At 52.9% G+C, this 27,838-nt stretch overlaps 1 protein-coding gene across 2 annotated transcripts; it reads left to right on the forward strand.

Moving 5' to 3' along the window:
• On the forward strand, positions 1-27,837 carry LOC122369683 (protein qua-1-like). Of its 2 annotated transcripts, XM_043344606.1 has the most exons (9): positions 1-215; positions 20,500-20,599; positions 21,843-22,011; positions 23,670-23,828; positions 24,144-24,286; positions 24,556-24,603; positions 25,673-25,780; positions 26,727-26,849; positions 27,156-27,837. In XM_043344606.1, the coding sequence occupies exons 1-9, from the start codon at positions 64-66 to the stop codon at positions 27,393-27,395; spliced, it is 1,242 nt and encodes a 413-aa protein (XP_043200541.1). In that variant the 5' UTR covers positions 1-63; the 3' UTR covers positions 27,396-27,837. The 2 variants fall into 2 exon arrangements, with proteins under 2 accessions (XP_043200541.1, XP_043200542.1); XM_043344607.1 differs by lacking the exons at positions 1-215; positions 20,500-20,599; positions 21,843-22,011 and adding an exon at positions 22,174-22,200.
• The last annotated feature ends 1 nt before the right edge of the window (position 27,838 follows it).

The raw sequence follows: 27,838 nt of genomic DNA on the forward strand, positions 1-27,838 counted from the left end.
GCGGGCGTCGTGTAATCTCCGTCCGGCAGCGTTCGTTGGAGGCCGAGCGAGCAGTGCAGCGCGATGGACCCCGAACTGAGAAATACCGCTCTCCTTCTGGCGAAGGGGAACAACGCACAGTTCGAGTTTGTGTACAAGTTATACCCTCAGTCACTAGCCTTGAAATCACAGTCCAAGAATAAGAAGCCGGAAGAACTGAAGAAGCTCGACCATTGGTAAGGAGCCTCGCTAACTGAGCGAGTCATTGAACCTGCTTTGTGTGCCGCCCGCGAGTGTGTGAGGAATGCTTGTTTGTCCGCCGGCTTGCGCCCCCTTTTTGATTGTGGCGCCACGGGTCGCACGCTTGGCACCGGCGTGCAGTCTGGGAATCGGCTGGTGGGGCGGGCTGTTGGTGGTATACCAGGCAGATCGACTTCCGTCGCGCGCTCGGGCGTTGGGGAGCGTGTCCTTGAGCTGGAAAACTTTGCTGAGAAGCAGACCACGGCCAGTTCTGAGCGGGGACTTCACCCATATATCCTATTCAGGTGTGTGCATGATGGGTGTTATTAAGAAAGCTGTTATGATTTTGATATTGGGTGGGAGCATCGGGTTTTAATGATGGTCGCTGACGCACAGATGGGTTGTGAAACAAAATGGAGACAAAGAGCCGCCAGAACGGTTCATATCTCCCGCGCTCTTTTTCGTGTCCGCTTTGACGGCTTGAAACTATGATGGGTTCAGTCATGATTGGAGAGTGACATATGTGTCGATGCCAAAAATTACCCGTACCTATCCATTTTTTTTCACGAGCAGGGGCCTGCACAGAACTTATTTTCAGAATTATCTTTCTAAGACTTTTTCAATTTCATTACCGTCGATTTTAAAATGAATTAGGTACCAAAGTTACTTTGGGCTAACGATACACTGTCTCATTTTAAGAAAACTCAGTTGTGACTGACAACTTCTAAGTTCTATTTATAGCTGTTCACCACCCTACCCTTACCTGACCGACTAAATCAAGACCATAGGTTTACATAGCCTTGATCAAGACTAAATGGCTCGCGCTGTGTCGGGACAGCTGGGGCTGATTTTGACCTGCCCCTCGCGGGACACCTCTCGCTGGGGATCTGTCCGCGAATTGTTATTGGTATATTGGGACGACTGCTCTCCCCACAGGAAAAAGTTCGGGAGGCGGAGGTAGGGAGAGTTGGTCGGCCATGGGTCACCTGGGTCAGCAGGGGGCCGTGGGCGCGAGATTATGCGCTCCACAAATGGTCCCTTCTGAGACCAATGGTCATGGGTCAGTGGTGAATGGTCAGTGACTGGTCACACTCACAGCTGCTGCGCGCGGGGTAGCACCGTCCTGCTGGAACCATTGAGTGGTATAGACTGGTATGCTTTTTACTATTTGTACGGTCAAGGTCACATGCATGCTGTGTACTCTGTGGGTGTAGATCAGATGAGATTTTCCTCGGGGTGTTGGCTTTTCAGCGCCACCCCATCAATTGTGTCGTCTTATATTCCATCGGTTAGTGTCTTTTCACATCAGGTGCCCGCATATTTCCGTTGCAGTGTTGAGCAGGAACCGTTTTATGATGGCATGCTACTTTTCCAGTCATTGTTATTAGCATGTGGCTGTGATTTTCGGCATCAGCACTTCTGAACTCGCCAATCTTGACGTTCGTTTGGAATCGTTTTTTTTTTCAAGAAATTTTGTCCGAATGGGTGAATGGGTGGCTGTGGGCCCGGGTGTCCCGCTAAATTCATCAAAAGCATTGGTGGTGTTATCTGGAGAAAAAAAAACTGTTGGAAAATGATCGCAGTAAACGGTCGCGGATTGATTTTTATGTGACGCAATGCAAAGATATGCTGCAACGTGGCCGTGGCGACTGGAGAAGTAATGGTACCTTTTGGATGTTTCTGATAAGAAAGGCTTTACGTTTTTCTTCGCGGACCGTTATCATTGGCTGCGCAAAATACTGTTTTGAGTATATAGAACTTCGCGCCTGATTATAATTATTGTCTAATACAAAGCAACCAGCGTTGGCTCAGAAACAAGGCTCTTGAGAGCGATTGACTTATAGCCATGCTATACATCAAAATTGACAGAGCATGGCAGTACCCTGTGGTCATTTTCGGCCATCTTGTTTGGGACTCCACATTTTTTCTTCTCGGGACGTGCAAAATTGATGCCGAAAAGGGTAAACAAATCTTGGTGGCCCTACTATATAGTAGGTAAGCTTTTGTTAAGAGATATGGAGGAAAGAGGGCATGTGGCCTTTTCACCCCCCCCCCCCCTCTTACGGTATGCGGGATAAGCAATAAGCATTTATGGGAAAGGGAATGGAGGATTTTGATTCCTCTTCCTCGTTACATCTGTTTTTGGAACTGCAAACGACTTCGCTTACCTGACACCCACCGCGGCTATTTACCATGGGAAGGTGTCAATAGGGAGAATTCCGAATCAGGTTCTGAGAATTATCCACGTGCGGAGGAAGCCGAGACCACCGAGGCAGCTTTTTGTGACCGGCTAAGGCTTACGTTTTTACCGCGCTGGCTCAGCGACTCCTGATGGCAGCGAATATACTGAGGCTGCGCTGACCAGTTTGATCAACAGAAAAAAATCGCCGGCTGCGGCTCTTCTTAGACCTAGAAGTAAAGTCTCTCATAAGCTTCAACTACATCGCGAAAGATAACTTTGAAAACATAAGCCTGGCTTGTTTTATTTTTATTCATATTAGCGCTTACTTTTCGCGCTGCTGGCGAAATTCGAGGCCACTTTTGCTAAGACCTGGCGCAGCCGGTGATTTATCTGTTGATATGACTGGCCCCTGGTCCCTTTCCGCCCATTGCAGGTCGTTTGATAGGGTCTGTGCTCATTTGATAGGGTCTGTGCCGTCTTACATGTTGATCATACGGCAAAGCTCTGTCACGGTCAGAGCTGGTCGGTTCCGTCTGGTGCAGGGAACTGGTTTCCGTCGACTTTTTCATGTGTGTCGGTATTAAGGATATGATCGCGGGATGTTTGGATCCTGGTTCAGAAAGTCGATGGTGATAAAAATATTATGTTCCATTTTGATGTAATCTGCATGTTTTGGCTACGTTTTCATATGAAATGCACGCATTTCGCTTTGCTGCATATTTCGCATGATTTCATTTTCCATGAGTGCACCCGCTCAGCACTCTCGTCATTTTACGAACTCTGGTTATACACGTCGCCTGCCTGCTGCATTAGCGTTGTGCGACACTTGGGAAGCCGCTTGTGTTAGACCGGTCGGGTGGTTACCATACCTACGAGACAGACTGTCCGGGATGTTGGTACTCCCCTCCTGTCTGACGCACGAGGCCGTCGGGGAAGTATATAATTATACAGTGCGCCTAGCCCGCAGTAGCGGCGGAACACTTTCAATGAGGGGGGGGGGGGCACTGCCGACTTTTGGTCCCATTCTTTCCATGCAACGTCCATAGGGCTAATGTTTAAATGCCAAAATCAAAGGGGGCGCGGTGCTCCCCAGCCCCCCCCCCCCGTTCCGCCGCCTATGCTAGCCCGGAATCAGACTTAAGGTTTCAACGACAAGCCATAGAATAGTCGGTAACACCAAGTAAAGGAGAAATTGAACCGACGTTTTTTTCATTCCTCATTACATTTAGCCTTCCTTTACTATGGCGCAATGCTGGCACATATTGGTGTCATTTTTAATCTCCAGACATCTTTAAGTTTCAATAAGATTCATTGGAACGCTATATAGTACGGCTTGTTCATTGGCCAGGGGTAAAAATATGTGAACCCATCGGAAACATCTGGGGACTGGGACATTAATCGATCTTAGATATGCTGGTTTTGTATCCACTTCACAATCTCGGGAGCGTTGACCTGTCTCTTGACACAGACGGCTGATCCCCGCGGCCGGCCCGTCCTCCGGCGTTGTCGCCCTGTCGTGCTGCTCTCCCCGACCTTCACCTTGGCCCATGTCGGCGCCCCGGGGCGCCCCTCCCAGGTAGGGGCGCCCACCCGTCTGGCGACAGCTCGCCCCGCGTGCCACTTCCTGGGGAGTTGTGCAATCTGCAGTCAGCGAACCACACGGAGCGCCGGCCGCCGGGCGGAGCCAGTGCGGCATGCAAACCAACGGGACCGCGCGCCCGGCGGCCGGCGGGCCCGTCTCTGCAGGCGGCTGTTAAAGTCCGGCTAGCTCTGCAGCTGATTCTGGGATCCGGGTATCACTGCTGCAGCAGCTGGTACTCTTCTGCTGCTATCACTGCAGCTGGTGCTCTTCTACACCTTTTTGCACTCAAAATAGGCATCTTTTCATTCAATTTCGGCGAATTGCATTCAATTTTAGCGATCTCTCTATTCGAAGCAAATGAGAGATCGCTAAAATTGAATGCAATTCGCCGAAATTGAATGAAAAGATGCCTATTTTGAGTGCAAAAAGGTGTACTGCTATCAGTTATCACTGCAGCTGGTGCCACGGCCCGGCTCTGTTTCAGTTTCTGCAGCTGGTTGTTAAAGTCCAGCTAGCACTGCAGCTGGGACTCCAGTCCACTGCTGCTGCACTGCTTCAACTACAGCTGATTCTCCGGCCCGGCTGATTCTCCGGTCCGGCTGCTTTTCGTCCGGCTATCTTCGCGGATGGTCCGCCAGTCCTGCACGCAACTCTGTGGTCCGGTTATCTCTGCAGTTTTGCGGTCTGGCTATCACTACAGCTGATCCTTCAGCCCGGCAGTTGCGGCTCCGGCGACGGCTGCAGCCTGATCGCCGTCATTTGCAGACGACATATCCAGAAATCATCGCTGGTCCCGGCTCGAACTCATCGCCGGAACGCGAGTCGCCCTGTCGGACGGGCTGTTCAGTGTGGGACTCCGGAGAAACTTGCAGCCCAACTGTGAAAAGCTCTGAATCATTGTTACGATCGCTGGTATTTTGTGTGATCAAAGCGGCATTGTTTGGCGGTCATTGGGTTCACTATGAGGTGTAGAGCAGTAGTATTACGCTCCTTGAAGCCAGGACATGATGTAGTACCGTTGTGTTTATCGTATCGGGGGGAAGTCCCCGACTTCTGAGTTCTGATATCGACTGCGGAACTCGGTGTACCGCGCTATCGGCGGTGTATTTCTGATAATCCCCCACACCTCTGCTTCGCGGGGGTGCGCGGAGACGGCTGCTATGTCCCGGTAGTGACCCGACCCGACACGCTCAGTCTTCCGTCTCCCACGGGGCAGCTCTTTGTCTGTCGGTCCAGTCAGACCCGTCGGCGGCTGGCCCGGTCACGACTTTTGTGGTCCGCTGCGGCCGTCACCGCCGCGTCTGTGGGCTATCTGAGCTCGGAGACTGTCTGGTGGCTGCCGGGGACGCTTTGTAGTGGGAGGTGAGTCAGAGCAACGGTGGAACTGACGACTTTGCTGGTTATTGCCCGGTTATGTCAGTCGCTACTCGCTGGTGTCGGTGCTGAAGTTCCTCGCTCTTCTTGGCTTCTCGCTCTTTTCCCATCGTCAGCTTTGCTAGTTGGTGCTGGTGGCCGTTTACATTCATGCTGTCAATAAGAGCGACTGCGCGAAAGTCGCATTTTTCGTCTGAATCTGCTGCGGTTATGGTGATGGCGATAATCCGCAGCATTTGATGGTGGCGTTGTAAAAGCGCAACATCGAACGCCGATTACTGCTGCAGTCCTGGCGCCCTAAAATTCCCATCACCAAGCCATCATGTCTCCCCTATCACCCCTCTTCTGCCGCCCTAGTGACCCTCATTTCCCCTCCCCTCCCCCTCCCCTCCATCCGTACCGCTACAAACCATCCGGTGCTCGCCTCCAGACCGGACAGACAGACAGACGGCCTTGCGCAACCGGCCCGCTCCCAAGCCCGTCCCGCGCCGCTCGGTGCCGCCCGCTGGGGCAGCCGGCACCTACCGCCGCCGGCACAGGCGAACGTTCTACGGCACGGGGTGGTGGTCTCCTGTGGGAGTCTAACCTGGGTGGTCCTCTGTGTAGCGTGGAAGGGCAAGAGGCATTCGATATTCGAGAGGGCTTCTGTCTTCTGCTTCTGAGCTGCTTTAGAGTGTTCGGGAGTATGAAGGTTGTAGGGAGAGCGTTGATTGCTTGCATCTCGTGACACTTAGGCTTGAGCTTGAATTTGGAAACGACAGCCGATTTATCCTTTGTTAGTTTTCTGTATTTTCTGGAATTTGTTAGATCCGTGCCACAGTCATTCGCCACTTGTGTTGCATGACATTGCTGGCCGTTTGGGCTTGGCGACTTTAGTCCTATTGCCTAATCTGACCCGACACAGGGTACGTCTGTCCCCCCGTAGCTGCTGAGTGCTGACCTGGCCACAGCGGTGGTTACGTTACCCAGTACCACTGAACTCCCCAGTACCCACCCGTCCACCGGCCAGTGACTCGGCTCCAGTGACGTCATCAGTGCGCCGTGCCGATGACGTCACCGGTTTCCCCGGCCTCGCGGCGAGGCGCGTTGGGCAAGGGTGAAACTGGGCCGACAGCGGAGCGCGGCCTCGGCTCCGGCTCCAGCCCATGCGTGGGTAACCGAGGCGGTGAGCGCCCGGGTTTCGAAAGGGCTCAGCCGGGTATGAAACGATCAGCCAGGCTCGGATTTTGTACCGCAATGGGCTAACTTGAAAGCTGATAAGTATAGCGGAGTGCTGGATTCTGGTTCTTATTGGATGCATCTCCGAGGTCTTGCATTTGTCGTAAGGAATAACTGAAGCTTTTTGGCAGGTCCTTTTACGTTTCTTCAGACCGTCTGTCCGTCCATCTATGCAGCAAGACTTTTCCATCCTATGTTGGAGATTTTGTCGTGATAGGACCAAGAAACGAGAGCCCATCCACCGTTTATGTTGTGCCCCAATGGTTCTCGTTCACCACAAGCAAATACTGCGGTGTTATCAGCTCGAAGCTCTTTCCTCGAAGCCACGTGATAGCATAGCATTACCGAGCTCTGTTTTGAAGTGCTGACGGCAAGGATGCAATGGAAATGGGCTGTTTGCATGAACGGTGCTGTTTGCACTTTGCAGGCTTCCCTGTGCTCGGGAAACGATAGCAGTGACGGCTGGGTTTTCCACACTGACAGGGGCACGTTCTCAGACTCATGAGGCCAGTACCTGGGCTGTCCCCACCCTGACATCATGCGGTGGAGGGGACTTAGCGTTACTGTTTCCCCAAGGAGACGCCGAGTTGTGTTGTATCTTGGACGGACAAATAACGTCGGCAAAGTTTGATGACATTTGTAAGCTAAAGATGAAGAGCTTAATCGAAGAGGGCAGCCACATCAGAGCTGCTGTAGAGACGGAGTCAGTTGCGCCTCTCTGGAGAGATGTGCAAGTTCTAACTCATACCCTACCCACTTCATGGATTTGTCAATCTGCATCCGAAACAAGCTTTCTTTATTCCTTCCACATCTACGACCAGCATCAACAGCAACATTAACAACAACATCTACACCACCAGCAACACCACCACCACCACCACCACCACCACCACCACCACCACCACCACCACCACCTCCGCCCGGCCTAGGCTCCGTCGCCGCCGCCGCCCGCCCGGTCGGCCGTCCGTCCTACCGTCTCCACGCCGCTGTGCCACGGCCGCCGTCCGTCCGTCCGTCCAAAGCCGGCGGCGTGATTCACAGGCAGCGGCGGCGGCGCGGCGGAGGCACGCCTTCCCGGGCGGGGGCGGGGGCGGCCGGTCGCGTGGCGGCGATCAGCTGACCGGGGCGCCGGCGCGCGCGATCAGCTGATGTGGCCGACCCGGGGAAGTCCCCGGCGGACCACCGATGTCATGACGTCACTCGCCGGCCGCCGCCGCCGCACCGTCTCTCCCGGCCGGTCACGTGATGGGGCGGGCGGGCGACGCGGAGGGGAGGGGGAGGGGAGAGGAGGCGCCGCCACCGGGGCTGCCTTTGCAGTGAACCAGTCATGCCGAGGATGGCGCCGGGGTTGGTTCGGAACATTTGGGCCGGCCGGCCGGAAGGCGGACGGCGCGGGGGATGGTTAGGAAGGGGTCGATGGGGGGGGGGGGGGGTCGAGTGTGGTAGGTCAGTGAAGTCATTGTTGGGACAGCTGACAGGACCAGCTAAGGATGGCTATGTGGAGCCAGATGGATGTCCCGTGGTTTTCGGATTACTACCATGGGGAGACTGACATTCCTTTTAGTTGCGCCTGACCGATTCGCTGTGCTGGGAGGCGAGATATTGCTCCCTCCAGTCCTACCACGGTGTCAGATGTGGTACGTTGGACATGCTGCCCTCGACGGGGACCAATCCTGCGGCTTCGAATGGACGCGGTGCTCTGGGGCTTCGTATCGACACGGGCGCCGAAGCCCCGACGGCAGTCTGTCTCCCCTAGGGCTGGACGAGATTCGGTCGGGGCTGGCCTGTGGCGTATGGATGGAAAGACGGCTGAATCGTGTATCATAGGGGGCAGATCACGGTGGAAGCGGGTTCATTCCGAGCCGGATTGCTGGTGGACAATGGATGTGGCCTAGTTGTGTCCCGACGTTCGTCTTTGGTGAAGTTTTTGTATCGTCATTGCGTTTCCAGCTGTCCTGAAAGATTAGTCTACCACCAGGCATCCATCAGTCTCCAGCAATTTGTCCACCAGTTAGCTCGTTTGCTGGGAACTCAACGCCCGGTGCTCACTTCGAACTCCATGCTCGGGCTCAGAGTACTACGAACATCGCGTCCGTCCTGTGACCTGTCAACACTGACTGGCACCACCCGTCAACCAAATGACGGCTTCTGGCATAGTTTTCGTATGCCGCGACTGTTGGCAACATTTTCTTGGGGCGGTGCTCGGCTGTAAATCTATCGCATGAACGAAGTTTGCCAACCTCGACTGGTTGAATAATGGTGCTCCTGATCCTTGCGCTTGACTGTTTTAGAAGCTAATCCAAATTCTGAGGCATTGGGTGTCATTGTCTAGCTACTGACTATGTATAAGAGGTCGGAGGGTCCGAAAGTAAATGTTGCGCGTATAAATGGTCCCCGAGTGGCGGGAGCAGTCAGATTTGCAGCTTGCATCTTTTCATCTGCTTGCGTCCTGCATTTTGCATTTCATTCCGTGATCTGCTGTCAATTGATATTTAGCGTTTGGTTATCCAATGGTGTCCTCTGATGACCAGTCAAGTTTTTTTTTGTAGGTAAGGTACCATGAATCTCCGATCAGGTATCATCCGATCATTTATCTCATAGAAGAGCTCCGCTGGTGCATGTCAGTAGGTACGATGTTGGTCTGTGATTGTAATCTCTTAGATCGCACTCGGTATCGAAGCTTCCGATGTCCTACATACATTCCTGAGTCATATCCGCTTGGCAAAGCACGCTTGCTGGACTTCATTTTTAGGATGCCTTCGGTCTGTTTTAGTCGTCCTAGTTTCTGCGGTGATTATCCCTTATAATCACTCTCTCATTGGTTATGACTTTATGATTATGTTTAAAAGAGTTGTCCATTTTATTGATCACTCCTACGGATTTACGGAAGACTTGATGGTTCCGGGGATCGATGGCTTCATGTGGCAATGGCGATGCTACTGGATCCAGTAATTTATGACACTAGAATGACTGTGGTAGTTTCGAGCCCTTGATGTACAGGGTGGACCAAAAAGGATGGAAACATTTTAAACTCGTATAAAACATGTATCATTGCATGCATGTGACTGGGAATGATACCAAACAAGAGTACATTTCGTGGAAATTCATAACGGCATCACTCTCATATGCTTTCTTTCGTTTTCAGTCTCTCACAGCAGATGTTCGAAGTGACCACCTTCGCGAGACAGGCACATAGCGGCCGGTCTGGCTGCTGACACGGTATGGCTCACACAGTCTTGCTGATCGCTCTCTTCAGTTCAGAAGCTTTCTGGACCTTCCTTGTAGACCTGGCCCTTGAGATGACCCCACAGTAAAACATCCATGGGGGTCAGGTCGGATGAGCAGATAGGCCAGTTCCGACTGGCACCGCGGGATATCAGCCGGTCACCGAAGTGGTTTTCGATGCACTTGAGCGTTGTTTTTGCGATGTGAGGAGGCGCACCGTCTTGCTGGAACGACATAAGGTCTATGATGAGGCTGCCATGCTTCGTTTGGACTCGCTCTCAGAACCTCCTCAGGGCCGCCTGGTATGCGTTGTTGATTGACGGTCACGGTGTCGCCGCTCCCTTCCTCGAACCAAAGTGGACCCACGATTCCTTTTCCGCTGAGGGCACACCATTTCGGTGACCTTGTTGCTGTGCAGTGACTTATTTATCATCTCATCTCAAGGGCCATGTCTACAAGGAAGGTCTCTGTGACCTGAAGAGAGCGATCACCAAGACTGTGTGAGCCATAACAGCGAACATGTGTCCTCGGGCTATCGCGTCAGCCACCAGACTGGCAGCTCTGTGCCTGTCTCGCGAAGGCGGTCTCTTCGAACATTTGCTGTAAGAGACTGAAAACGAGAGAGAGAAGATGAGAGTGATGCCGTTATGAATTTCCACGAGATGTACTCTCGTTTGGTACCATTTCCAGTCACATGCATGCAACAATGCATTTTTATGCGAGTTCAAAATGTTTCCATCCTTTTTGGTCCACCCTGTATGCTGCATTAACATGATGGTAATTTTTTGGAAACATTCCTGCGGGGTCAGTCTTCAAGTACACTCAGGGCTTTCAAAGTTTCTATTGTTCCTGCCGTTTTATTGATTGATCATTGACGTAAAGAGTGCAAAGTCTCGTCTTGAGTGGATCTTTTTTTGATAAACTGACTTTGATGATTTTATTGTATTGCCCGTAGATAATCTAATCGTAATGGAATCCTGGATTATTTGCATGGGCGCGGGAGCCGGGGGGCAGCCTGCCCTCACAACTCTGGGGCCGTGCCCCGTGGGGCCTGGGGGCGCTGCCCCCACAACTTTTCATTGGGCCAGGAAACGTCGGGCAGCTTGTCCTCCCTAAATTAGCAGTTGTGGTCACAAAGAAAAACTGAATGGAAGAAATCATTTGAGTAAAAAGTCCCCTTCTATGCCCGGCATGACAGCTCATGTGGAAGGTTTAAATCTTTATTCTAAGTTACCAAAAAGGTAGTTCCTTGGGTCTTTTTCTTATAAATTATGTCCGAACCTTTTGATAGGAAGGATTCACAAGGACAGAGCCACCGCTAAGCGAAGCTTTTTGCGGTGACTCTGCCCTCTACTTGTCTTGGCTCAGCTGAGACGACATCTCACTCTTTTGCAAATGTTTTCGTTTCTTTTCGTTGAAGAGGCCAAGCGGTGAAAAATAAGTGGCCTAAAGCCGGTGAGAAAACTAGATTTAGGGGTACCTAAGGTTCCGGGAAGCATCAGGTGTGTCCCCCCCCCCCCCGCCTGAAAGTAGTTCCCGCGCCACTGATTATTTGAGTGGGAACTGGGAAGTAGCAGATGAAGAAAATCTAAACGAAAATAATTATAAACCTGCACGGGCGGGTCCAGGGTGACCGGTGGGAATTTGGGGCAAAGTTAAACTGTACAGCATCCTTAAGAATTTGCGTGTTATATAGAACAGAGATAAAGCAACTTTTTGTGATTTTTTTCAGCTGTACAGCAGTGCGAAAGGACAGTAGCGACGGAACACCCTCAATTAAGTGGGGCACTGCCGACTTTTGGCCCCATTCTTTCCATGCAACGCCCATAGGGCTAATATTAAAATGCCAATATCAAAGGGGGGCACGGTGCCCCGGTGCCCTCTCCGTTCCGCCGCCTATGCGAATGGAATGTAAATCCAAGGCTGTTTTGTTCTTTTGAAGAAAATAAAACTTTTTAGGCATATCTCCGCAACGTCTAGTACCGCCTTTCTTGATCCACCTATGTAGCCTGCACGTCTTTGCCAATCAACGAAAGTATTCGGCAAATCTGCGTAGAAATTCGGTCGTTTTTCAAGACAATATAGATTTTGGTCAAAAATTTGGTTCAGATGTAGTCCATTAGTTGTGAAGTGTGAACGGCTGGTCCCCCCCCCCCCCCCCGCCACACACACACACATATACGGGTTGGTTCGTCTCTGCCGGCGGACGCCCCGCCGCGCCGCGCCGGCACAGTCCGCAGTCCGCAGCCGTGCCCGCAGCTGACGGCGCGGACGGCCGAACGGCCGACCAACTGTGCGGATGTAGAGGATGGAGGCCGTTGGAGCTGGCGCAGGGAGTGAGGCACCAGACTGCCGAGGGAGAGGACTTATGGCAGGCGTAACGCGGCATTGGGTAACTTGTCGGCACTTAGCCATTTCGTATACCGACTGGCGTTCTTTTTACGTGTTCATCGTTTCGCGAATTTTCGGCGCTCCAAGGATTTGTATCATGGATACTTTGCGACTTGTTTCGATATTGTAATTGGAGTACGTTTTCTTCGCCTATTTTCACCATATTTCAGCTAAATTTGTCGCGGAATTTCGCAGATGGTGTGGCTTGTTGTCGGGTTCTTTGTTCGGAGCGGGTCTTTTCATTTCTCCACTGTGTAGTGGTTCCCTGGGTCCTCCCGGACCTTGCCGGTCCCCTGATGGTCCTCTGCTGCCCTGACCCGTCCGTCCCCACCGCAGCCCTCACGGTTCCCCGGCGCACGTGTTTGGGAAGGCCGGCTCTCCCCTGCCCGACAGCTGGTGGTCGGCCGCCGCGGCTCGCCCGGTCGGCCGGTTGGCGTCCCTCGCCGCCGCCGCCGCTCGCCGGCCAGGCTCGGCGCCGGCCGCCGCGCTCGCCCGGCCGGTCGGCCGACCCCCCCCCCCCCCCCCTGCCCGCCTCGGTCCGCGCCCGTCAGCCGGCCGCCGAGGCTGCTGGCGTGACGCCCCGCAGCCGACCAATGGGAGCGCGCCTCGGCCGTGACGTCACGGCCGGTATCCGGCCTGGCGCCACAGTGGGCCGATATGCCATTCTAGCGCGACAGGGCCTGAATCTTCGAACGGAACCCTTGGTTTTTCGCAAGTAATTCGCGTAAAAAGCGGCCGATCGCAACGAAACTTTCAGTACCCTCGTGATAACTACTTTTACAGCTAACCTGAAAATTTCATGACCCTGACCTTAATGATTTTTGACCTGTGACCTTCTTTCGAGACCATGTTTGGCCGGAATCGCGATTCAGCGTATGTCGGCTCGCATTAGCCGCGGGTTTGCAGTCTTTTCTTGGTTTAAAGCGTTCAAACATGAGATATTATGCTGCTCCCATGCATTAGGGTGGGTGTCAAGGTCACCAGAAGGTCAGGTAAGGTCATTGACCTTTGATGACCTTGGTTCACTTTTTCGAGTTTTACATGTTTCCAGGCTAGTTTTTGGAGCTGAATTCGAATCTAGCAACCATTTGAACATTTACTATGTAGCTTTGGTGCCTTCGTAACATGTTACAAAGCTGTCAGAGGCGGTTGCCACCTACTGCAAATACCCGGCAAAACCCTTACTGGTTGACCTGACCTGACCTGACCCGACCTGGCCTAAATGTATGAAGACATCATCTATGATCGTAAATAACATTATATTCGTGATCAGCACCCAAAAAAAAACCCATAGCAGCCACCGTTTACGACGCTCTAACAGGTCCCGATTTTCCCGACTTTTGGGTCATTGACCTGACCTGGAAGGTCAACCGATGACCTAGGACCTTACAATTGGGTATCATCAGCTTCCTCTTGTCACGGGCAACACGCTCGTCTTTTCCGCGAAGCTCTAGCTCGATCAGGGGCGAAGCGGCGGGGGGTCCAACGGACCCCTTCTATACGTTCGCGGCTGGAAAAACACCACTAGGGGCGAGGGTTAAGCCAAATCTGAGGGCTTATTTCAGAAAGACTGCTAAAAGAGCAATTGAATGCACTTTTCTGCGACGATGTAGCTCTATTGGTTCCCGAGGTAAGGGCCGGTTTTCGAGAAATGTTGATATATGCAACATTTTACCTTTGATGACCTCTGGTGACGTGACCTTTGACCTGACCTAGAAATGACTAATTACTCCATCTGGAATTTCGGGCGCTCTTTCGAATGCCACTTACTACGTGTCGCTATGTGGCCCAAGAGCCGAGTTTGAAGGGGAGTGTTCAAACTTCAATCAACACCTCCCGGCCCGGCGCGTTTGACGCCGAGCACCGGTCCGGCGCGGGTTGATGTTTGGCTGCTACATCCAAAGTCGCAAAAAGTTGCAAAAAATGACTGTTGGATCTTGTAGTGCAATGAATCATTGACATGTAGCGAGATTTTCGAAGCGGTACTCTGCGGTACTTTTTTTAAAAATCTATTTGTGTGTGACATCAATTATGTGAAACTATATTTTCGTCTTTAAATCTTTGCGGTGCGAATACATCATAACCAAATAAGAGTTCGCCATTTTCATGTGGTTATGTGTGTTCTGCAGATCCAGAGCTATCGTTTGATGTATATAAATGTGGAATTCCTCCTCAAATTGTGATTGTTTTCGTGGATCAAAGATACGTTGTCGAAGAGTGCGGGGGACGAGTTCGGTCCAAACGATTCCGAAGTTCGTGTTTAAGCTGAGTTTTCGCCATGAAATAGCAATTGTGTTGGAAAACAAAGACCACAGCAATGTAGTATGATCATTTTTGAACAAATTGGTATAGGTTTCATTGCACATCCACAAAGTTCGATTTTTTACCCATGTCGTGCTAGACCTGGCGATCGGCCCAGTGTGCGCTGGCTGGCGGCCGCCCGGCGGGCCCGGCGCTCGGCGACTGGGAAAGGGACGCGGCGGCGGCGGTGACGTCATATTTTCCGAGGGCTTAGGATGACGTCATAAGTGCAGAATGTGCCGTGCCGACTGGGCACGCGGCTTGCAATATTGGTCATCGTTGGAAATGTGCAGCTGATGCCGGCTGGCTCCTCGTCGCGCTCCCATTGTCGCTGAATAGTGGGCTGCAATCATGACGGAATAAATGTTTTGTTGGTGCCCGCAGCTCGGGTTGGACGTTTATTTCGTTCAGCTGCAGTGCATTGGCAGCCAGCATATTGCTGTTTTATTGAGTGCAATTCTAGTTCGATCCAGTAGATTCATTTATACTTATAGGCACGTTATTGTGCTGAGAGCTCTGCTATGGATCCCGAGATATTTTCGTGTGGGTTGTGGCTCGCAGCCTCGCCGGCAAGACGTCTGGGCATTTTCTTCTGACCTTCCTATGTTAAGTTGATTTTGCTAGCGTTCAAGGCGTAATGGCTTGATTAACCATTTTCTTACGTCAGCGGGCTGGTTTCGGTGTCCTGTACCGGTTAGAGCAAGGCCGCGATCGCGTACCGCGCGACCCTCTGTTGTACGGTGGTGACTGGTGACTGGTGTGTCCAGCGTCATCCTCAGGTGTGGTGAGCCACTGTCTCTCAGCACATGGCTCACCCTGGCCGACCAGGACCGCAGTCTTTATATGGGACAGTGGGCACTCCATTAGACAGGGTCGTCCGGTCGGGTAGAACTAGAAGACGGACTTTCCCGTATAGGGATGGGTGCTGCTATGGGAGCCGTTGGTCGCCGATGATCAACGCAGTCGGGCTACTCTGAGGTCATGATAAGTACCATTGGCCTTAAATCCATCGTTGACCCGGGTACCATTGTCCTGGGATTGAGCGTGATTGAGCTAGACGGTAAGCGAGTGCAAGCTTTTTGCTGCATTATTCTGGCATGACCGTATAATGGTTTCGCCAGGCATACGGTATCAACAAGTGACCGAAACTGTCCTCGCCAGCTGGGTAGCTGGTAACTCAGAACAAGTAATGCGTTTTTTTAGATTTGTTGGTGTTTTAGCGAAAAGAAACCGAACTGAATATTCCGCCCATTTATTCGATTATCCGTTCCAGTGCCACATTACGCACACACTGCCTGCCATATATCGTCCAATGGTCGTGTTTGTTATGTGGACTATGGAACTCCCACTGTCGGCTGACCGTTTTTCCATCGCGCCTGTGTCATTTATTGTATGCACACTGTGTGTGCTTCTGAAATATCTGCAGTTGAAACCCCTAAGCCCCGGCGCATGGGACCGTCGTTCCTAATTCTCTCGTGGCTTACATGCGTTTGTGCGTGGAAAGTGTATCGTCTGAAGGATGTATCGGACGTCGGAAGTCTATCATAGGAAGCATCGTGGTACCGGCGGATGTCTGCCGATGCGGCAAGGCAGGCTCCCATCCACCGCCGCCGGCGCCTCTTCCTGAGTTGCTCGCGGTGCGTCCGATGTGCCGTCGGACAGGGACCATGGCCACCCATAGTAGGACGTATACCTGGTGGTGCCCCTTCTTACCATCAGACAGGGCGCCGGCAGGCTGCCTTCCTGAGTTGCTGGCGGTGCGTCCGATGCACCGTCGGACAGGGCGCTGGTGACTCGTCCTATTGGGTCACTCGCGATTCGCGATGTGCGGCAGTTCGCGGTCGGCCGGCGCAGGACTCTCTTCCTTCGGCCCCGAATAGTGTATCACGTCCTTCATAGTGTGCTTTAAGCGTAACGGTGGCCAGGGATTCCCTAAATGAATAATTCTTCCCTGGAGATAATTTACGGTGCTGCAAGGAAACAATGAACTTACAGACTCGACCAATGACCTTTTTGTATGTCTTCCCCGCCTGGCTTTAAACAAATATTTCCCCATTTTTCACCTTCCCTTTTGCGATATTTCATTTCGATGAAATGCAATTCATGTTACTGTTGGATAAAAGTACTCGGTATTTAAAGTTCCCATGCCCCCCCCCCCCCGCCCCCGCCTGGGAACCCGTTCATTTTCTTGTAGGAGATAACTCCCCTGCCTCCGCTGCTAATCGCTGTTCATTTAACCATCCTTTCATTTACGGAAGACACAGTCCCCCGTTCACGGCCCGGCATTGGTTTACGGCGTCGGGCGATCCTTGCAGCTATTTAAGCTCCATTTCTTAGCAGGTTCCCCGGCCGTTTAGCGCGATAATGATATAACAGGTTATTACGGGCCGGCCGCTGGTTCAGCCGGGGAGCGGTTTCTCTGTCCGTGTTCGGCGTATTTCTGGCGGAAATCTCCGTGTTGCGGCGGCGGATTAGCGGGAAAATCGCCAGATCTTTATCGCCGTATCTGCGTGTCCGCTCCGGTGTTAGTGTGGCGTGATTTTGTGTTGCTGTTGTTTTGGGTCGTCATTGTTTTGCAGCATTTTATCTGAGCGGTGACTCGAGTAACGGAATGGAGGGCTGATGCATGATGTCGTTTCTCAAATCTGTTGAACACTGGAGCTGACAGCCGAATGTGAAGGGTGGTCACCTGTAGGTGTCATGTTAGGATGTCCCTTTTCGCCCCGCGTCCCTGGATGTATATTTTTATGCTCTATTCTTTTAGCTAATTGGGGAATTCCCTGAGTGATACTATTATTCAGGAGAAAACCTAGGACAACAATTATTGTTTCCCTGTTTTTTTTTTTTAATTCAAGTAAAGTAGTGAACCCGCTTCAGTGGTGACTGTTGGACCATGAAGAGTCAAACTTCTAGTAAGAATTACTGGAAAAAAAACGATTCAGCACATAATTACAAAATAACTCAACTCTCAACAAAATGTCCGCATGTTTTTGCAAATTGCTTATCATTTTCGCAACTTTTCATCTAATACTGTATAACAGTGGTGACAATTTTCGATTGCCTACTTTCCACGAGGGCCACCATCCACCCCACACGCACACCGCCCCCCCCCCCCCCGTCCCGGCCCCCGCCGACCGTCCGGCCGGCCGGCTGTCCTGCTGGCGCCGTCCGACCGACCGACCGCCGGCGTCGATACGTGAGGCGCCGGACGGCCGCCGCGACCGGGGCGCCCCTGGCGGCCGGCCGGCCAACTAGCGGACAAGGGCAAGGCCACTGCCCTGCCGCGGGCGGGTTTTGGGTCGGGCCCGGGTGGGATTTGGGCAGAGGGGGTCCCTGGACCTCTGGGGAGATGGGTCGGGTGTGGGGCGTGAGTGGGGGAAGGGGGTAAGCCAGGTAAAATGGAGAAACTGGTAGTTGACTGGGTGGGGCCAGGGGCAGTGGAAAATTCCACACTCTTTGTCCGAGTTCAGGCTGTGCACTGTGCACTGAGTTGTGCGGCAGTTCGCTTACCGTCGCTGAATATGTCACTATCGCTGATTCCCCAGTCTTACTTGATTGTAGTCGGTACTGAGCGAAAGCATTGGCCCATAGACTAAAAACACTCGGTCCCTGGGGGCTGCGTTCCTAACTCGGTCCCACGCTATCCGAAACGGTGACCTTGGCTTTTTTTTGCCTCGAGTGAACCCGGGGGACCTCCGGGCCCAAGCCTCCTTTCTCATGAAAAGACAATCGGCCCCCATAGAACGGCGCGGTAATAAAAAGTGGGTAAGGGGTGGGCGTCTTCGGCAAGGGCAAATTTTGCTGGCATGCTAAAAATTTTCAAAGAAAAGTTGAAGATTATGTCAAAATCAAAGGACTTGCGCCTCTTCTATTTGTGTGGTTTATTTTGCATATACGGCCACCTTTCCCCTGAATCAAAGAAACTGCACGGGAACTGGCTCGTGCCGGCTGAAACACACTGCAGATCGAGCGCCATTTGTGAGGGATATTGCCGAGCATCTATTGCCTGGACTGCCGGGGGAATGCGTTCAGCTATATCTGAATACCGACCATTGCCCGGCTGGATTGCAGCAATGGCTCACGCCTCTCCGGAGCTGTCACATTGCGGGGGAGGTGTGAGGGATGGGACTGCGCTGACCGCTAGGAGACCTCTGGGTGTCGTACAGGTAGCCAGTTTTGAACCGACTCCCAGAGCAGCGGGAACTACTGAGGAACCGGGCTGCCTAACTCATTGCTGCATATTTATCAACTTCGTGAAACTTTATGTACGCTGATTCGAACATGATTTTGTGTTGCTTAGTTACAACAATCGCCAGGTATTGTCAGCATTGATGCTGACCTCGGTATTTGAGATTACCAGATGATAAGCTAATTTTGTCATTGACATAATCTGACGCTGTGCATTTAACGCACGATGCGTGCATAGTCGGTACAAATGTCCCGGCCCTGGCAGGGGCGCGGGAACTACTTTCCGACTGGGGGGCACACCATAATAGAGATTAACCTAGGGTACCCCCAAATCTAGTTTTCTCACCGGTTTTAGGCCACTTATTTTTCACCCCTCGGCTTTTTCAACAAAAAAAGAAAACATTTTCAAAAAAAGTGTGGTATTCCGTCTCAAAGCTGTGGGGGCACCGCCCCCACGGCCCCAGAGTTGGGGGGGCAAGCTGCCCCCACTGCCCCCCCCCCCCGGCTCCCGCGCCTATGGGCCCTGGTCTTAAATAACAACGCAGCGAAATTAATAAAAATATATATGATATAAGAAGGTGAAATCTGATAAAATAATTTTGATATTGAATTGTACCGGGCTCTGCTCTTAATGAACGCTTTTAATGAATGAAAATTATTTTTTATGTTGAAATGCACCTGGGCGCTTCTCCTAATGAACGCTTTTATTGAATGAACGAATGAATGAATCGCTCTCCCTTTCTCCAACTCCTTCGAGGCTGGGTTGGTTCATCGGTCCGTGAGAGTTTTTCGGCTTGTCACTGGAAAAGGTTGATTGGTAGGTCGTTCGGTGGGACACCGGGAAGGTTTCATGGTTGGTCTCTTGGTTGATCGGTCGGTCACTCGATAAGGTACGTCGGTCGGTCGGTCGGTCTGTCCCTAGGGAAGGTTTATCGGTCGGTAGGTCGGTCGGTCGAAGGTACATATATCGGTCAGCCGTGCCGTCGGCGCCGTCGGTCGGTCGGCCGGCGCGGCGCTGACGGAAATAGTCGGCGCCGACACGCCGCTCCGAGCTGCTGCCGCCGCTGCCGACGCGGCGGTGGCCGTGGCTGGCCCGCTGTTACCGGGGCGCCGCGGACCCGATGTGGACTCGACGTCAGTGGACGTCTGTGGACGCCAGTGGACGCATATGGACGCTACACAATGCGTCCAGGGGTGATGGTCAGGTTAGAGCAGATGGGGCTGGTGGTTTGGGTATCGCCGCAGTCTGTAGAGATATGTGATGCATGCTGCTGCGGCGATTAGTTGGCGACTGGATGATGGGGTGTTTGCTGAGATTGCGGTGCCACTGATATGGTTGGTAGTGTTACTGAAGTGGAGGCTCGGTGATCAAGTGATTTGTGTGGAAACAACGTGAACAGGCCCTCATTAGTGCATGTTTTGTTGTTTTGGTTCCTGCTGCAATAGCATTGCCTTATAGACTATATAACTATCTACCTAAGCTCGACAAAAAATAACTCTTTAAATATAAAATCCCGTTAAGATCCAGTAGCATTCCGTTGCTCCAGAGGCGTGCGCACATATCAGCCATAAGGCTGCCAAAAGTCAGACCATATCAGCCCTAAGGCTGCCAAAAGTGTGTGTGTTTTACGTAACCTAATCATTAATCAAGCGTCCATTCAAATGTAGTTCGGCGCCCCACAGCATTTACCCTCATCGGCTTCCCTAAATAGGCCCGTGAGTCGTTTCAGTGCAGCTTTTGGAGCGGTGTCTGCCCCAGTATGGTGTGTGTCGCCTCGATCGGCAGTGCCTCACGGTGCGTCTTTCTGTGTGTCCTCAGGTATCACAATGAACTACCAAAGAAGATCCAGTCACGGGCAAAGGAGGGCGGTTACCTGACCCACGAAGAATTAGTAATGACAATAAAATGGAAACTGGCGGTAAGTGATGGGGTTTGTCTGTCTGTCTGTCTGTCTAGTGTCTGTCCTTCTGTCTCTCCGTTTCTCTCTCTCTCTCTCCCTCTCTCTCTCTCTCTCTCTCTCTCTCTCTCTCTCTCTCTCTCTCTTTCCCTCTTTTTTTTCTCTCTCTCTCTCTCTCTCTTTCTTTCTCTCGTTCGCGATCTTTCCAATCAAGCTCGTATATTTTGTGGCGATATTTGCAATCTTTAATTTCGTTTCATTTTTACAAGATCTCTCTTCCTCCCTTCCCTATCTCCCCCCCCCCCTTATTCTACTCTCTCCCCGCCGGGATCCGTCCCCTAGAACATCCCTACAACATCCCTACACACCACATCAACCCCAGCGTCTGCGACGGGAACGGAATGGACAGCTCAAAGTGACCTCCCTCCCCGATGGGCGGCTATTTTCGACCCATGTCTTGTGGCCTGCCACGTGCCGCTACTATAGATAACCCGGCGGCTGCGACACAGCTGGGGGCATTGCGATAGTATGATCCGACGACGGAGGTATATGCACTGCAGGCGGAGTTACGTCAGTTCCGCCCTCGCTAGGCTGATCCGGTGTTTGGACCGTCGGCTTCAATGGAAAGCCGGGATGCCAAGGATTACTCAGAAGAATTTAGTAATGAAACTAGTGGGGGTGATCGATATCGTAACACGCAACCATAACCGCGTCGTTCCGGTATTTTTTGTCGTTGCGTGATTCTTACATCCGTTGTGGTTTCTTTATTTAACCCGTTACTGGTTAGTATTGTGAACAGCGGGCTGTGTGACTCAGTTCGGTGGGCAGATCGATCGGTATTTATCGTGGGGGCCCGGTCAACACGGTGGGACGGTCACGTGGTCGCCCGTCGGGCCATTCATTCATGAGGGCTGACGGTGCACAGTGGAATGAATGGGAGCTAAATCTGCAGTTAAAATTGACGGAAGAGAAGAACAGTGGCTTTGACTGGTATTTAAATGCAAAGTTGTTCCTTTGATTGTATTTATGACTTAGGCCACACTTATGACTTATTTAGTCACACTTTTTTCTTGACCGTACCAGCAGATAACACTAATGTTTATTTTCATGTAGTGAATTCTTGCTTACTTCTTTCGTGGATCAGTTATTAACCTCCGTGCGTCCTTCCTTTGACCCCGGTGCTCCCTTTTGCCCTCTTTGACCTCTGTGATGACCGCCTGACCTCTGTGTCCCCCATCTGACCCCCTGTGTCTGACTCCCGCAGCGCGGCAAGTGGCGGCCGCGTCTGAAGGAGCTGGTGACGATGAACACACCTCGGCTCGTCCAGCTGGAGACCAAGAAGGCCATCCGGCAGTTGGTCAAGAAGGAGGACCTCAGCTCGGCCATCCAAGCCATGTGTAACCTCAAAGGAGTCGGACCGGCCATGGCCTCCGGTGAGCGCGGCAGGAGGGTTGGGGGGGGGGGGGGGTAAGACGACCTCAGCTCGGACATCCAGGCCATGTGTAACCTGAAAGGAGTCGGACCGGCCATGGCCTCAGGTGGGAACCGCAGCAGGGGCGGGCGAACGTGGGGGTAACGCGGTATTGGCGACCGAAAGGGCGTCGGACCGGCCATGGCCTCGGGTGAGAGCGGCAGGAGGGGCGGGGTGGGGGGTGGGGGTAACGCGGTATTGGCGACCGTAATGACGGGAGGCGATGTGGAACGGTGGCCTGAGGTCAGTTTTATCAACAGAAAAATCACCCGGCAGAAAAGCCCCCGATCTTCGCCAGTCGCACGCAAAAAGGAAAACGCTGATGTGAACAATAACAACAGCCAGCCCAACTAATGTTTCTACATTAGCGTTCATTTATTTGCTTGGTTTGTGAAACTTGTTTGAGGCTTTTAAAGATAAAATACCTCAGCCGGCGATCTCTCTTCTGGCAAAACTAACAGTTCTGGGCTGTCTTTTTCTCGTTGAGATGTCACATGAGGTATATGACCTCCCCACTAGTATCCACTCCAATGACGAAGCCCTGTCGCTTACCACCATAATAGTGCAATTAACTAAGGTAGCGACGTTGGTCCCTAACGTGAAGTCATGACGACAGCGCGCCGATCCGCGATGCTAAGACGACAGGTGGTTAAGGGCCATGTAAGCCTGTATTTATCATGTCAGATTCGACCGTAATGACAGCGGTAAATCAGGAGGGCGGCGCCCCTTGCGCAGGTCACGTGCAGGGCCGATGGTGCACGCTGCACAGTGTACAGTGCACTGTCCTGTGCACGTGCACTATGCTAATACTGATGTTACGTCCGGGTGACGCGGTGTTGGAATGCAGGAGGGGAACGCCGCGAAATGGACTTTGTCTAAACGTTCAGCGAATTACGAGGCTTCAGATTGAAGGTCGTTTATTGTCGTCTTTATTTTCCCTTGGAGCTCAAAGGAAGGGACACTGTTGTAAGCAATGTTTGCTTCTAGCTTACTGGTCTAGATAAAAGTTTGCAGTCTGTACCAGCTATTTTTTCGCTTTTCAAACCAGCTGCTGCTGACTGCCTAGTTATTTGTTTGTATCTTCGCCCTTTGAACTGCCTGTAAATGTTTGTTGAGTCCTCTTGTAACGGTAAATTCCCACCCAAAATCTCCCTTGCAAATGCTCGAACCGGAGCCGCCAGCTGCCGCGGTGACTGGCGTATGTAGATGACCGGTTACGTGTGTCGATGACGTCACTGGTGACTCATGGAGCGATGACGTCACTGGTGATCGGTGGTACTCCGTTCGACTACGTCACTGGTGACCAAAACAGTGTAATAGGCAGCTGGCGACGGTGGGTTTGGATGGGAGGAATAGTTAGGGGCCCTGTTTCAGCGCATGATGCTATCTAACGCTACCAGTTGTTGGCGCTCGCTTCTATGGAAATTGGAAACGTAAGTAAAAACTGGCAATGCTGCCTACGTTCCCATGGAAACTGAGCGTCCTTACCTGATAGCGTCAGGCGGCGGCGTGTCGTGAACAGGGCCAAGATTTGAGGCCACTACGTCCACCAGTCAGTGTATTCCCTTTCCACGCCTGTCCTCCCCCAGCTGACCCAGCTCTCTGCTCCGCCTATTTCAGCTGTTCTCTCGGTCGCCCAGCCGGACAAGATCCCGTTCATGTCGGATGAGTGTATGTTCGCCACTCAGGAGGTGGAGGGATCCATCGACTATACCAACAAGGAGTACCTGCGCATGGTACAGCACGTGCAGAACGCCTGCGAGAGGCTAGCGCGCAATGGTGAGCGAACGCGTCCAGTGTGAAACACCGGATGGGGCCGGGCGTAGTCTGTTTGTGGTGCATTCTAAAGATTTGACGTTCGAATAATGGCTCAGCTAAATTTTGTTTTCGTTTTGAATTTTTTGATTTGCGATTTGTATGTGTGTTGACCATGTAGACAACTTTCTTACGTCACGAATGCTGTGTACGATGACCCGTTACCGTTCCTGCTCTACGATAACTCATTTCCCCGAACTGGGGCCGTCGCCCCGTCCTCTGTTAGTGTTATGTGCTGCCACCTATTCTGACGGTGCTGCCACCTACCGCCTTGGGCAGGTAACGCGGAGTGGACGCCTCACAGGATCGAGCAAGTGGTGTTTGCACATCACGTGATCGTCAACAACAAGCCGGAGCTGCTGCAGGGCATGCCCGGCTTCACGGCCAACGGAGAGGCCAACGGAGCAGGCGACGGCAAGGAGGTGGGTTAGCCGGGGGTCCCGGTAGGGGACATCCTAGTCCGGGCGAAAACCGGAATGGTGTGATTTGGAGGTGCTATAAGTCCACCTGAGCACTCAGGCAATCTCGACCATCGCTGCTGTTTTGTTTTGTAAGGCTTGTTGAAGATTTATTTCTCCTCCCGCCTCCGCTCCATGCGTTAACGCTCACTCGTTTCATGCCTGCTGATCCCCGCTCTGTACTTAATGTCCTGAATTTGTCATTTCCTTACTGTTCCGTGTCCGTGTTTCAGAACGGAGCTGGGAACGACACAAAGCAGGTCGGAGAGCCGGAGGTCAAGGTATGTCGACAGGACACAGCTGGGTCCGTGGGGCTGGAAAGGGAGGCGTCTCCGTGAGATTCCTCTCTTGCGTGTATTGCGAAGTGTGTTTTCTACGCGTCCCTGGTATTCGACATTGGCTGGCAGTTGTCTGTAGCTGTCAGTTGGCACTGTGTCTGCCATTGTCTAATACCTGTAATGTCTGCGTTTGTCTGTGAGCTCCCCCTGGACAGACAACCGGCGACCAGTGTCCGCCGGACGTGGCTCTGTGTCTGATTCTGTCCGACTCTGTTGTCCCCTGTTCTGTCTGACGTGAGCTCTCTCTCCGCACAGACAAACGGCGACCAGAGTCCGCCCGATGTGGTGATGTGTCCGACTCTGTGGTCTGTGTCTGACTGTATCAGACTCTGCTGTCTGTCTGCTGTCTGTGTCTGACTGGTCGCTCTCTCTCTCTCTCTCTCTCTCTCTCTCTCTCTCTCTCTCTCTCTCTCTCTCTCTCTCTCTCTCTCTCGTCTCTGTCTCTGTCTCTGCCTCTCTCTCTCTCTCTCTCTCCTCTCTCTCTCCTCTCTCTCTCTCTCTCTCTCTCTCTCTCTCTCTCTCTCTCTCTCTCTCTGTCTCTGTCTCTGTCTCTCTCTCTCTCTCTCTCTCTCTCTCTCTCTCTCTCTCTCTCTCTCTCTCTCTCTCTCTCTGTCTCTCTGTCTCTCGTCTCTCTCTGTCTCTCTCTGTCTCTCTCTGTCTCTCTCTGTCTCTCTCTGTCTCTTTCTGTCTCTCTCTCTCTCTCTCTCTCTCTCTCTCTCTCTCTCTCTCTCTCTCTCTCTCTCTCTCTCTCTGTCTCTCTGTCTCTCTCTCTCTGTCTCTCTCCTCTGTCTCTCTCTCTCTCTCTCTCTCTCTCTCTCTCTCTCTTCTCTCTCTCTCTCTCTTCTCTCTCTCTCTCTCTCTCTCTCTCTCTCTCTCTCTCTCTCTCTCTCTCTCTCTCTCTCTCTCTCCGTACAGACAAACGGCGACCAGAGTCCGCCCGATGTGGTGTTCACGCTGTGTCCGACTCTATTGTCCCCTGTTCTGTCTAACTGTGAGCTCTCCCTCTGGACAGACAAACGGCGATCAGAGTCCGCCCGATGTGGCCGGCTCGGCCGAGAACAGCTGCGACGGCGCTGCGTCCACCTCCGCCGCCGAGCTGGACGAAAACACCAACGACTCGGTAAGAACCCCGTGAGGGTGTGTGTGTGTGTGATGGGGTCCAACAAAACACCAACGACTCTGTGAGGGACGGTGTGGGGTGTACGCGGGTGTCTGAGACTGTCCCGAGGGAAGGGAAGGGGCCCGACCTGCCGCTAAGGTAGACAATGCCAATGAATCAGTGAAACTCAAGAGGAAGTGTCGGAGAATGTCTGAGAGTGTCAGGGGTCCGCGTCATCCGCCGAGATCGACACACCAACGACTCGGTGAAACTCCACAGACGGTGCCGACAGTTAACAAGCCAGACGTAATCCTCTAGGCTCCAGGAAATCGCGCGCGTGTCCAGCGTTCAATCGGGTTTGGCGTGAAGTCGGCACGCAGACCAAGTTCAGCCGTTAAGAATTACACGCCCTGGGTCGGCTACACTGCGGATCACGTTCATTCAGTCAAGGAATTAGGAAATCACGGATAGTCAGGATTGTCAGTACCGATATAAAGTTCAGAACTCTGAACTTTTTTGTAGTATCTGCCTGGCTGGCGTGAGATGAGACAGTTGTTAGCGTAATGGGTAGCGCACCATGTGAATTCAAGCGACGTAATTGATAATTAATTATTATCATTTCGATTTGTTTCTGTTTGATTGCCGATCATATTACAAAATGAACATATTTAATGGTATTAAAAGAGCCTTTCAAAATTATTGCTTGTCTATCGGCATGGCGCTCGCTAGCTGTCATGCTTACGTAAGCATGCGATAGTTGAAAGCCGCAGGAACCGATAACAAGGAAGTCCATGAAGCACAGCAATCCTGATAAAACACAGCCACATACTCCAGTGTAGCTCGGCCTTTAGCATCCCCCAGTTTGTTCTGGACGGTGTGATCCATAGTGAGGCCGACTGCACGGCGCCTTCCCTTACCTCGACTGGACACGCTGGCTCCAACTGACCGCGATTCCGCGTGATTCCAGATTCCGTCGACAGAGGCGTCGTCGGGCATCGCGCCGTTCGAGGACTCCAACATGGGCGACGAGTCCAACTCCAACTTCTCCAACATTGGCGACGAATCAAACCCGGCCGACGACGGCATTCAGGTGGGTTGGACGGACTGGGGATGCAGTGGCACTGGCGGATGAATGTGTACGGGTGAATAGGGGAAGCAGTGGGTCGGTGAAGGTCGGGCTATGTGTCATGTTAAACCCATATCTGTTGTTGAATGTTGAGCTTGTGCCACCGGGTTTATATAAGAGTCGAATAGGGTCTCGATTGAAACTTATCAATTAAATCATTTGTCCCGACTCATCCTGACTCGATATTTTGGATCTCATCAGTTCCACTCGTGTAAAACTGACTGTCGTCGACTCTGCCCCTCTGACCTCTCTCGTCCCCTCTGTCCGCAGTCCGGAGCGGACGACTCGGCCTCGATGCCGCCCCCGGCCGCGCCCGCCGCCGAGGCCGGCGCCAACGGCACCGGCGACCACCCGGCGCCCGCCGACGACCCGACGCCCGCCCCGGACGGCTCCGAGCTGAAGCGCCCCGCCGACGCCGACGCCGGCGCCGACGAGACGGCGGCCAAGCGCGCGCGGCCCGACGAGGGCCCGGCGGCGGCGGCCGAGACGGCGGCTGCGGGCGCCGAGTGAGCTGCGGCGCCGGCCGAGCGACAGACGGACACATACCACCCCACATAGTACACACCACATGCCAGGGACGCGCGCCGGGCGCCGGGCGCGCCGCTGGCCCCGGCCGGCGGCCCGCGCCCAGACGCGGCCATACGCGCGCTATTTTTATAGACATACCTCTGTGCCGGCGATCCCGCGACGCCCGTGGCGCGTCTGCGCCGCTCGTGGCGCGCGCGGCGACCTGTGTGTGTGCGTGAGACGATAGTGGCGCGCTGCGGCGGCGCGCGCGCGCTGTCGGAGGCGGAGCTGATAATTGCGGCGTTCGCTGCGCGTCTCGCCGCGGGTGCGCCGCTGCTCGCCGCGGCCGCGGACCTCTCGTTGACACCGGCCTGTTCATTCCAGTGGGGGGTGCGCCTGCGCGCCGCCCCTGCTCTCTCGCACACAATACATTCTGCCGAGAGGAG

The sequence above is a fragment of the Amphibalanus amphitrite genome, unplaced genomic scaffold (assembly GCF_019059575.1).
Source record: "Amphibalanus amphitrite isolate SeventyFive unplaced genomic scaffold, NRLGWU_Aamphi_draft 001061F_arrow, whole genome shotgun sequence".
NCBI lineage: Eukaryota > Metazoa > Arthropoda > Thecostraca > Balanomorpha > Balanidae > Amphibalanus > Amphibalanus amphitrite.